We start from the raw sequence: 13,007 nt of genomic DNA on the forward strand, positions 1-13,007 counted from the left end.
TAACCCTCAATTTGTGTTGCCCGCCGTATGTACAGTTGGTTCATGCGATCATGTCACTTTTGGGCATGATGGCAGCAGCACATCAATTGGTCCCTCTGGGATTACTGCACATGCGCAACCTACAGAGCTGGTTCGCCCGTCAGCGAGTGGACCCTGTATGCCATCAGAAACGGCTTCTACTTTTATCTGGAGGGAGATCTGAATTACTGGAGTGACAGAGTTGCACTCTCAGGGGGTTCCCATCGGCAGAGTGATGTCATTCATGCAGGTATTCACAGATGCATATCTACAGGGCTGGGGAGGTGTTTGCCAAGGATAAGCAGTCGGCAAAGTGAAAAACCTGGACTAAACCTCTGGATGCTACTTATCATTGGGGACTGAGGAATATTGTGTGCTAGCTACAGAACTCAACACGAATTTACATCAAAGTTTGGGCTGGACTACACTATTCTTGAGTCGAGAACAACATGTTCTCATGTTTGGCTATAAAGCACTTCTAAATAAACTACTTTCCTATTAATGAGGCGCATGTCACGTCACTACTTTTCAGGAAAGCAATTTTTAAGAAGAAAAACATGTTCTGGGACATTGTCTTTGTTGCAGAAATGCCTTCTTGAAGATGTGAACTTTAATGTGACTTAAACTAGTATGTGAAGAGTAAATACAAATAAAATGTAAAACTAAAACCCTTGATTAACCAGCAGACTTTTCCTTCAATTTGCTGAGATAATCAAGGGGCTGGACAGGCTGACATACTGAGTTCTGATTGGTCTATCATGTAACCAGCTATCGTCATAACACGATTGCTTGGTCAGTAAATCATTGTGATCCCTGGATTTTCAAAAATGGACAACTGAGAACGCATTGCTACAGCTGTGGATCACATTGCTGCCCTGAATTTTGCTGGTGTTTTCAACAAATCTGAAGTTGCGAGATACTACATTCTGTAGTACAAAGATGTCATGACTCAGAAGATGAATTGGATGACGCTAGCTCCCCTTGTATAAAACAATTGTCAACGGATTACATTTTTAATAAAAGGACAACCATGGCAGTTATGATAGTGACAATGAAAGATGCATAGATTCTTGGAGTATTGAACACCTTGAGTCTGAACGATAGCGAAAAGCTAAACAAGGCCAACAGACAAAACGCAAACAACAGAGGACTTTGTGATCAGAAGATATATACATTTTTCAGTCTGCCGCATGTATACGGGTAAGTGTAACGTTTGCTAATTAGCTAAAGATGACTCCTTTTCAATAAGTTGTCCAAGTCATTTGTATTGCTTGTTATTTAGCTATTTAACTACTGATGTTACTTTTAATATTACCTAGCTAGGTAACAACATTAACATTTCCTGGTTTATAGCTTGTGTGTGATTATGCTTAGTTATTATGATTGCATAGTCTTCAGAAAAGTGAGTAAGTCACTCAGTTTGATAATAAGCTAACTGATTGACCGGTCATTCATCCAGGTTTGTGATTATGGCTAATCTATAACCCTATAACGGCTCAGTGGCTAGTCCACCTGCACTCAAACTAACTGCACTTACATTACTGCTACTATTTATTGAATCCAGCTGCTAAGCTACTTTAAATTTCATTGTACTGTCTATACCTGATGCATCAAGTCCTTGTGAAAAAACATTTACTTTAATTTGGTTTGATATACTGTGTTTATGAGATCAACCACACCAGTTTAGCAAAAGGCCAGTGGCCCCATTTGAATACTTAAAAAGATGGGTGGGGTTAAGGCCTAAGAGGGTGTGAACTACGCTGAATGGGCGTAAACAAAGACCAGCTCTCTTGAAGTGTGAATATTTCAAACCTCTTCTCAGAACTAAGTAGAGCAGATTATCAACTTTTAAAGCAGCATATCTTTCCCATAACTTTATCAAACAGTATGGTACTATTATCTGGAAATCTATCAAATATAATAAGCCAAAATGTCATGATTAGGACACCGTTCAGGAATTCTGTAACACATATTGAAGTGGACAATGGATTCAATAGCTGTTTCATGGATATACGAGTGCTATTCCTTTGTTATTTCATCAATTAAGCAAGTAAAAGGTCAGGAGTTGATTCCAGGTGTGGCATTCGCATTTGGAAGCTGTTGCTGTGAACCAACAACGTGCGGTCAAAGTAGCTTTCAACGCAAGTGAAAAAGGCCATCCTAAGGCTGCAAAAAAAACAATCCATCAGAGAAATAGCAGGAACACTAGGAATGGCCAATTCAACAGTTCGGTACATTGAGAAAAGAACGCACTGTTGAGCTCTGCAACACAAAAAGGCCTGGACTCCCACTGAAGACAACAATGGTGGATGATTGCAGGATCCTTTCCATGGGAAAGAAAAACACCTTCACAACATCCAACCAAGTGAAGAACACTCTCCAAAAAGTAGGCATGTCATTATCCAAGTCTACCATAAAGAGAAGTGTTCGTGAAAGCAAATTGATGGTTCACCACAAGGTGCAAACCATTCATAAGCCTCAAGAATAGAAAGGCCAGAAAACATAAAAGCCAGCCAAGTTCTGGAACAGCATTCTTTGGACAGATGAAACTAAGATCAACCTGTAACAGAATGATGGGAAGAAAATAGTATGGAGAAGGCTTGTAACAACTCATGATCCGAAGCATACCACATCATCTGTAAAACACAGTGGAGGCAGTGTGGTGGCATGGGCATGCATGGCTTCTAATGGCACTGGGTTACTAATGTTTATTTATGATGAGACAGAAGCAACTGGATAAATTCTGAAGTGTACAGGGATATATAGCTCCGGAACAAATTAAGAGACCACTGCACCTTTTCGTTTTTTCCTGAGCTGTATTGTCTGCTCAGATTGAGCCAAATTCAGCAAAGTTAAAGACATAAGGTGATTATGATAAATATATTTTACCTTATACATCAGCTAATACGATCAAAATAAACTCAAAAGTTTACTTGATTTACCTGTGAATAAATTTAGTAAGGTGTACAAATTATTAATTTAGACATTTAATACAAACAAGTTCAATAATTTACTCAATTTAGACAATTCTATATAGTTTGATAGCAACCCAGCAGATGACCTGATGATGTGGCTGGCGATGTTCTGGAGGAGAACTTGCATGCTAATAGGGACATTTCATACAATAATGATGTCAAAGGGCACTGGTGGATACTGGGGGTCTGAAAGGCCTGGCAGGTGTAGTGTTAAAAGCTCCAACAGACTGGATCATCATGAAGGGAGATCCAAAAGTCTGGTGTGTGTGTGTGTGGGGAAAAGACTTGGTCCCCCATTGTGCAGACCTGATTCAGACCTGATGAATATATCAGTATGGTGTATCAATGGGTAAACTGAAACAGAATGCAGGCCTAGACTTGAATAATCACTTATTGTTAGGTCTAGGCTAGAGAAATATCAGGATTTTGGCATGGGAAAAGGGATACAGATAAGCTCATCTGAGTTTTGGAACAATGATTATAAAATTACAAGTAGAGGAAGAAGGAGAATGAGAGGAGGTGGATGAGGGAGAAGAATATGCACAATGATCTCTAATGAAATTCTTGATACTGTACTGACACTCTACATGTTCTTGAATATGGTAAGACAACAAGGGAAGTCTGAATGAGAGTACAGTGAAACCTGTGCCATTTCACTGTTGCATGTCCAGACTCCAGAAAACAATCAAAATCATAAACTGTTCCAACTTCCAACTCAGAACGTGATTCGGTAGTGTGTATGGCGCCCATGTGACTGTATGCACTCCTGACAGCGTCTGGGCATGTTCCTGATGAGACGGCGGATAGTGCCCACGGGATCTCCTCCCAGACCTGGATCAGGGCATCAGTGAGATCCTGGACAGACTTTGGCTCTACTTGGCGAGGTTCGGATAAACCGATACATAACGTCCCAGAGGTTCTCAATAGAATTCACGTCTGGAGAACGTGAGGGCCAGTCAATGACATCAACTGCCTACAAACTGGCCACATGAGTCCGGACATTGTCCTGCACCAGGAGGAACCCAGGGCCCACTAAACCAGCGTAAGGATTTCATCACGGTAGTGAACAGCAGTCAGGGTACCATTGGCTAGCACGTCCCTCCAAGGAAATGCCTCCCCAGACAATCACTGACCCACTACCAAACCAGTCATGTTGGATGCTGTTGCAGGCAGCATAAAGTTCACCACGGCGTCTCCAGAATCTTTCACCTCTGTCACATGTGCTCAGTGTGAACCTGCTGTCATCTGTGAAAAGAACAGGGCATCAATGGAAGATCTGCCAATTCTTGTGTTCCTTGGCAAATGCCAATCGAGCTGCACGGTGTTGGGCCATGAGCAAAGGTCCCACTAGGGCACATCGGGCACTCATGTAACCCCCATAGAACCAGTTTGGTCAGAAACATGCACACTAGCAGCCTGCAGGAGATCATTTTGTAGGGCTCTGGCAGTGCTCCTCCTCGCACAAAGGAGCAGATACTGGTCCTGCTTGTATGGGTTGATGCAGTTCTACAGCCCTGTTCAGCTCTCCTCGTGTAATGACCTCCTGGTATCTCCTCCATGCTATTCAGACTGTACTGGGAAACACAGCAAACCTTGCGATAGCACATGGATGTGCCATCCCGGAGGAGCTTCACTACCTATGCAACCTGAATGACCTCCAGGTACCGCCACATGCTACCAGTAGTAACAAGAACACTATCAAAACGCAAAATTAGAGAACAATCAGTCAGGAAGGATAAGAAGAGAGCAATTGTCTGTGCCTACCACCTGCAAAACCATTCAATTTTTGGGGGTTGTCTTGCAGTTGCCTCTCCAGTGCACTCATTTGCACCAAAACAGGTGAAGTTGATTCACAATCGCTTATGCTTCCTAACTGGACAGATTGAAATCCCTGAAGTTAAACTGACTTGTTATACTGTGATGATTACATGTTCCCATATTTTCTTTGAGTAGTGCAGATACTCAATCTTATAGTTTGTTGGCCTGCCCTTCAACCCTGTGCATCTAGATAAATCATTAAGAACTGTTTGTTCTTAATGATTTACAGAAAGGAAAGACAACGCGGGGGATGACCAGTTCGGGCAAAAGGACAGACTGCAGAGGGAATGGAAAGAGATGGAGAGAAACAAAGAGGAGAGAGCAAGAGAGGAAGAGAGGGTTGCAGAAGAAAGAAAAGTGAGAAATGAGAGAGCAAGAGAGAGAGGAACGCAGAAAAAAGAAGAGTAAAATAATTTTTTATATACTGTTATGTCACAACAAGTCCAGTAAAAGCTTTCAAGCCTGCGCCTGGTAAGCGGCAACAAATGATAAGTAAAAAAATATAACAATTATTTTCAATATTTAGTCAAATTCAGTTAATAAATACATAAAGAAATCAGACTCATCCGTTTCCATTACTCATTTACACATACAGTATTTTTTAAGTTATAACATCAAGGGTCTATAAAATGGAACATGGTGCAATTTAATGGAAAAAACATCATTGAGAGAAAAGTAATTGCAGTTAATTCAGTATACTTGAAGGTATGAAGGGGTCATTTTAATGCATTTTGCATAATTTAATGGATTTTACCTCTTATTCCCATTAAAAACTATGAATTTGCACCTTGGTTAAGATTAATATCCCTTAAATAACCACATGAAAACCAATGAAACTACACCTAAATTATTAGACTAGACAATTAAAATGTAAATACCTTACATTTTTATGTAAAAAGAGTTTTGTTTCATAGTGATATAAGAACCATTTCCCCATACCCCCAAGCCTACGGTTCTAGCTGAAGGAGAAACAAGTTAAACCCACGCAGTGGCAGTACTGGAGACAGTGGCTTAAACAGCTGGACCACCACAGACAAACTTAGTCAATGTTTATGAGAAGCAGACAACCTCGGGTCAACACGATTCTAGTGGAGGTCTACTGAAATTAAAGCAACAAATCTCTCTGAAAAGCTAAATGTTTGCACCCCAGAATACCCTTTTTATAAATAACTCACCTGATTCTTGCCTTTCAGCATAAGGATGTTGGTGACCTTGCCGAACGGTAAGCCCAGGGCGATAACCTCTGTTTCTGATACCTCGCTGGGAAGCTTTCTAATGTGGAGGACTCGGGATGGCGGACTCTCCATTCTATCCTCCACTCTTAGTTTTTTACTGGTGTCATTGCCATTAGCTATGAAATCAAAGGTCAAAAATGAATATTTAAAGTTGTTAATATCTTAGGATATCAACTGTTATTTATATATCTTTGGAAGACAAATTATTCCTCACCAGTCACTGAGTTAGGGCTGGAGCTGTAGATGTTCAACTCTTCTGAGCTCCTCTGCAAGGCAAAAACGCATATTATAAATAGTTTGAATCCTGAATGCTGATTGGCTGATAGCCAAGACATGCTTATGCAATGAGGTATGAGGGGGTGTGTTATATGCCGAATATACCATGGCTTGGCCGTTCTTAGGCTCAACACACTGGAGTGACTGGACACAGCGCTTAGAAGTGGTATATTGGCTATATATTAAAGAAAGCCTGAGATGCCTTATTGCTCTAATAAAACAGGATGCAATTTGAGCAACAAAAACGAATGTGACGCCACACGATCTCATACACCATGGCTATCATCCATTCAACATTCAAGCCACCCGGTTTGAAAGAGACCATATACCATGGGAATGACATTATATCATTTTTTACTGGTATGAAACGTAACCGGTTTATAATAGCAATAAGGCATCTCAGAGTGCAGTGAAGTTAGCTTACATTTTTTGGATCTGCTGACAATAACGAACAAGCAACACCCATTGCTTTTTCTGTTGGGTTTAATTTTTAAAAGAGTATGGCTGTTTCTGTGTATTCTCAGTTCGCAGACTGTGTTAAAAGTACATAATGAATGTAGTGTTAAACAGAAAACAGCAATTGCTTTGCAACCAAGGAACATCTGCAGGTTTCAGCAAGTGAATTTTTAAACCTAAGACTATTAAATGCCACTTTCAATTCAATTTAAGACCAATTTCACAACTCCCCACTCAAAAAATACGTAAAGACACCAGTTCAACTGGAGGAAGGCACTTACAGACAGGCCTGGTTGCGATGAAGGACTTTCAATTGAAGTAGGACTGTGCTCTATCCCGTGACCAGTCTCGCTTTCTGAGCATGTTTGCTCACGGACTCGAGGTGCCAACAGTTTAAATTTGTTGAACTCGAGAGGCCATCAACCATTTCGACGACATGGTAACGTGACTGTAGCACTGATATGCATTGCGATGGAAGAAGGCTACTGCATTGCCCTCGAATGTTGTTTAATTCCCTCCAGTGTGTGGCCAATCAGTGTCCCTATCATGAACAAAATGATTTACTAATCATGAACCCAAAAGGACTAGTGATCTCTGGTTCAGTCTTGTACCAACTTTTGTTTAACTAAGAACTATAACAATAACCCAATTAAAGCAACAAGCAGCACTGAGTGCGTTTCAGCATTAAGACTACTATTGGCCTTATTGCACCACTTCCCAGATGACACAATCAATATTTCTTGCCCAATTGTGCCCACGTGGCCAAATTATGCCATAGTCCATTCATTAGTTAGATTTATAATGCCAATTAAATGTGCCAAATGTAAATCACAGAGTGATACAAAAGGATTTAACGCCATGTAGCCGCTGTGGCACCACCGTGTCAAATTCAATGTACTTGCATTTATGACATCGTAATACTGTTGTGGACATGTACATAACATTACTTTATCATGATAAACCGGTTAGTTCAAGGGCATGTTAGGATGTACCGCCACCGGGACGACATTTTTTTTTTTTTATAGGCTGATTATATGTGCAGAAAGCTTAGCATCTCATTAATCTAACTGCAGTATACAATTTAAAGTAGCTATTACGGCGACTAACTCCTATGTAAGTGTTATAGTCAACATCCACACAACATTTTCTAAAGCAACAGGGCTGCTAGTTTCGGGTCTAATGGTAAATGCTGTACTGCCAATTGGGTCACGTCATTATAGTAGGTATCAGTTCATAATGCCCGTATATGTAACCAATTGTCTATGTGATTTGGCTATGACATGTTGCGGCTGTTTATTATGGCCTATTCATCCCCATATTTCGCCCTGAATCCCCAAGAGTGATTCAGGAAGTCCCTCTGGCTCTTGACCCCTACCCCACTGTGATGCAATCATCTGGCTGGCCATTTCAGAGCTTTCCCAGAAGTCGATCAGTCTCCCAATTCTTCCACCTATTCCCTTCTACTCTTTTCCTTTCTACTCCTGCCAACCGTTTGCTTACCATCTGTGTAAGGAGGCATAGATACCAAATATGATCTAACATGATGTTAGATCACCACATATGAAGCAAACACTAGATATGATGTTAGATCACCGCATGCGATGCAAACACCACATATGATGTTACATCATTGGATCCGCCTCCTTGTTTCGCCTCCTGTTAGTACCTTTATGAAGGGAAGCAAATTTTCCATCATGTATAACATTCCTGGGAGTGTGTAACCCTTATTTTAATCACCTTTGCACTGTTGTATGTTCTGTGTAGGTATGAACTTCATAATGAGACCAAAGTGTCCAATTTGGCACAAAGTGGCCAATCTGTAAAGGACACTTTGGCCTTGCTTTACAAATGAGTAAGTAGATCACTGAATTTTATATCGAATGGCCTGAAACTTTACCCAGATCCTTCTGACATCTAGTGGATCAAGTGGAAAATGCCTCCATATTCCTAATCCATGTTTGGCATTCCCCACTGCAATTCAAACATGAGGAATTTTGTTTATTACAAAAAAAACACGTTTTTGATTTGTTTAATCAATTGTGTTATACTTTCCGGCATTCATTTATTATTACTACAAACAAGAGTGCCTCCTTTTAAATGTTACCAAACATATGTGTACTATATTTAAGTCATGAGCTACAAGCATTTAGATTTGGGTACATAATTTTAGGCGGTCATTAATTTTGCCCCTGAACTAACAGGTTAATATCTGATTTATATGCATTAAGGGTGTGCATAGGACCGAAATACATTTTTAAAAACTACCGATACTACATAAGCGCTACTACATAACGCGAAGGACAGGGTGTTGTTCTAATGTAACATTGGCTCAATGACCGTTCGTATTACAAAAAGGCGACTGTGTATAGAGGAAGCCATGTGTTTGACACGCAAAACTACAGAACTAGAAGAATATTAATCGAAACACAAAATTTTGATTATTGGATGGAAGAGTCTAGAGAAGCTATAGTTAGCTAAGCTATTGCAAATATGCTATTTGCTTAACTCACTGTTTGTTGCACTCTCAACTTCCTTTCGATTCCACAGCTTAACTTTGTAGCGTTTTGTGGCCAAATATTATTTCCGGAGGTAACATTAATTCAGTAAATATATTCCATCTTCCCGTGAAATAGTTGACTTTCATCCATTTGCTAACACCAGGCTAAGAAGTAGGCTATATATTGAGTCATTCTGACTGACTGGGCCCGACCACACAGCTACCGCTTTGATTAAGGAACGTAAACAACAAACACGTGTGAAGGAGCGCATGTTATAAAAATGACTTAAAATTTTCTTCAATGTCATGGTATCATATGTATTATATGTAACAAATTAAAATTAAAAATTATTTAGAAAAATAACATTTAAATCTATTTATTTCAACCAAAAAAATACATATTCGTAAAAAACAGCCGATTAATTTAATACAAACAAGTATTCGAATACCAAATACATTTCGGGAATTCGACTATCCGTGCCCATATTCATGTGTAAAACCACAAACGCGTGATAGCTACTGATCGGCCAATAGGGGCCATTCAGATTGAGCAGGTAATCCAGCTCCTCCAGGTTGGCACATCAATACAGTTAGGTCCAGAAATATTTGGACACTGACACGCTTTTCCTAATTTTGCCTCTGTACGTCACCACAATGGACTTGAAATGAAACGACCAAGATGCAATTGAAGTGCAGACTCTCAGATTTAATTCAGGGGGTTTAACAAAAATATAATCTGAAAAATGTAGGAATTGCGACCATCATCATACACTTATTTCAGGGGCACAAATGTAATTGGACAAATTAATACAATCATAAATAAAATGTAAATGTTTAATACATTGTCAAGAAATCATTGATGAAGAAATAAATAGCCCACACCGCTCCATGAAACAGCTTTTGAGTCAAATGTCCAAATACTTTGGCACAAGGGGGCTTCATATTAAAAAGCTATAATTCCTAAACTCAGTCCAATTTGGATGTGAATACCCTCAAATTAAAAGCTGAGAGAGTGCACTTTAAGCCCATATTCAATATTTTACTGTAACTTGAATATATGTTGTAAATAGCAAAAATAAAATAGTATTTAATAGTCTTAGGTCCAATTATTTCTGGACCTAAATGTACATGCCGTCACAAAGATTCCCAGTACCGTCTCAAAAGCATGGAGGAGATACCAGGAGACAAGCAGAGCTGGACAGGACAGTAGAAGGGCATCAACCCAGCACAAGGTCCGGTATATGCTCTACCAGTATGACCTCCAGCGAGCTACTGTTGTGCATGTTTCTGACCACACTGTCAGAAACAAGCACACCAGTACTTGGAAATATGATAACATCTGTGGATTCGGTCCCCATGGGCTAGCAGTGAGCGGCCCATGGATTCATTTCCAGCCACATAGAGAGAGCACCGATAGCTTAGGAGCTATAACCATTGCGCATCCGTGTGGTGGGGTATGACCACTTGTTATGCTCACTGACCACCACCAATTGTGGAGGCTGTAGAATGGAGTAGGGATTGCTCCTGTATATAATGGTTTTCGGATATTAGATTGTCGATATTTTGTTGTGGTCGACCAAGTAAATGCATTTTACCTTTTGGTATTCCCCGTGCACGAGTGTTCCGATTGGTTGCATTTTGAATTCTTCTGTGAAATATATATTTGGTCTCATTCACCGGGGTTGTTGTCAGCCTGGTCATTTTTTTTTTTAAATTGCTATGTTTTGCTTTGTTTGGTGCACACTTGAGCCGAACGGCATTCACTGCATTTCTCTGGCGAGGCGCACTCTGCCCTTTTCCCGAAGAGCCGACTCCACATAATTGGAATTCCGAATATTCCATGTTGTGCTGTTAGATGGCATACGAAGATAATCGACTGATAAATTAGGATTTTGTATAATGTTCACTCATGCGCACATGCATCCACACAGTGGGTAAAATAATTATTGAACACATCACAATTTTTCTCCATAAAAATATTTCCAAAGGTGCTGTTGACATGAAATTGTCACCAGATGTTGGCAACAAACCAAGTAATACATTCACACACACAAAAGTTCAGAAAGTAAGTTGTGTAATAATGTGAACGGAACAGGAAAAAGAAAAAACTTACTGAAAGTCATTAAATACTTCGTACAAAAGCTTTTGTTGGTAATGACAGCTTCAAGACGTTGCCTGTATGGAGAAACTAGTCATGCATTGCTCAGGTGTGATTTTGCCCCATTCTTCAACACAAACAGTTTTCAAATCTTGAAGATTCTATGAGCCTCTTCTATGAACTCAGATCTTTAGTTCTTTCCATAGATTTTCGATTGGATTGAAATCAGGTGATTGGCTGGGCCATTCTAGCAGCTTTATTTTCTTTTTCTGAAACCAATTGAGTTTCCTTGGCTGTGTGTTTGGGGTCATTGTCTTGCTGAAATGTCCACCCTTGTTTCATCATCATCATCATCATCATTCTGATAGATGGCAGCAGTCCTCCAAACTTGGTGTGTATTATGGCATCCAAAGGGTTCAATTTTGCTCTCATCTCACCAGACTATATTCTCCCAGTATTTCAAAGGCTTGTCCAAATGTTGTGCAGCAAACTTTAAACGAGCTTCAACAAGAAAAAGCGTGGTGAGTGTGCATATAGGCCATGGGTGTTGAGGGCATTACTTATTTTATTTGAAACAATTGTACGTGCCAATTCCAGGTCTTTCTGAAGCTCTCCACAAGTGGTCCCTGGCTCTTGGACAACTCTTCTGATAATTATTTTCACTCCTCTTGCGAGGAGCACCTGGTCGTGACCAGTTTATTGTGAAATGATGTTCTTTCCACTTCCAGATTATGGCCCCAACAGTGCTCACTGGAACATTCAGAAGTTTCAAAACCCTTCTGTAACCAATGCAATCAGAATGTTTTGCAACAATAAGGTTCTGATTGCATTGGTTACAGAAGGGTTCTTTGCTTTTACCCATCATGAGAGGTTCCTTGTGTGACACCTTGGTAATGACACCATTTTATAGGCCAACAGTCGGGACTGAATCAGCTGATATAAATATGCACTGACATGGGGCAGGATTGCTTTCTAATTACTGATAGATTTCAGCTGGTGTCTTGGCTTTCCATACCTTTTGCACCCCCCTTTCTTCATGTGTTCAATACTTTTTCCCTGTGTTATTTCACATTATTACACATGACTTTCTGAACTTTTGTTTAGTTTTTTTTGTTTATATGGATTACTTGGGTTGTTGCAAACATCCAGTGACACTCATGTCAATAGCACATTTGGAAATATGTTTCCTGAGAAGTGCCGGAAGGGGTCAATGTGACCCATAAGTATCAAAAGAAATTTTTTTTGCGGCACTCAACATAATTACAGGAAGCTCCTTTCAGGAGTATTTTTTATGTAAAAATAACTAATGTAAAATCAAATATAAAGCCATTATTGCCCGAATGTCTGCCAGACATGCCATCCGCCATTTTTATTTAATAATTTAAAGCTGTATTTCTCCTCTTGACACCAGGTGGGGCATAAAATAGCTAATTTGGCACCAGGTGGCACGTATTGGTAAAACCGTCAACGGTTCTGACTCAATACGACATTCAATATTACGACCAACTGCTACAGGGACATGACTCCTACCATCAACATCACTTGATGTCTAAAATTGTTCAATGTGTTAAACTTCTGAACTCCTGAAACTGTCACGCAACTTCTAACATTACAGAATGATAATTTAGATGTTG

The 13,007-nt window shown here is 39.9% G+C and overlaps 1 protein-coding gene across 6 annotated transcripts in view; it reads right to left on the minus strand.

Moving 5' to 3' along the window:
* The window catches only part of ptbp2b (polypyrimidine tract binding protein 2b), a 69,894-nt gene that overhangs the window by 46,388 nt on the left and 10,499 nt on the right, over positions 1–13,007 (minus strand). For 5 of the 6 annotated variants that reach the window (XM_013133135.3, XM_013133134.3, XM_013133132.3 and 2 more), the window contains exons 3-4: positions 6,261–6,312; positions 5,987–6,162 (exon numbers count right to left, since the gene is read on the minus strand). The exons of the other annotated variant lie outside the window; for it this stretch is intronic. In XM_013133135.3, coding sequence (XP_012988589.1) covers positions 5,987–6,162; positions 6,261–6,312 — 228 coding nt within the window. The remainder of the gene's footprint in view (positions 1–5,986; positions 6,163–6,260; positions 6,313–13,007) is intronic. 6 annotated transcript variants of the gene reach the window in all.

This window comes from Esox lucius, chromosome 3, assembly GCF_011004845.1.
Source record: "Esox lucius isolate fEsoLuc1 chromosome 3, fEsoLuc1.pri, whole genome shotgun sequence".
In the NCBI taxonomy this organism is placed as follows: Eukaryota; Metazoa; Chordata; class Actinopteri; order Esociformes; family Esocidae; genus Esox; species Esox lucius.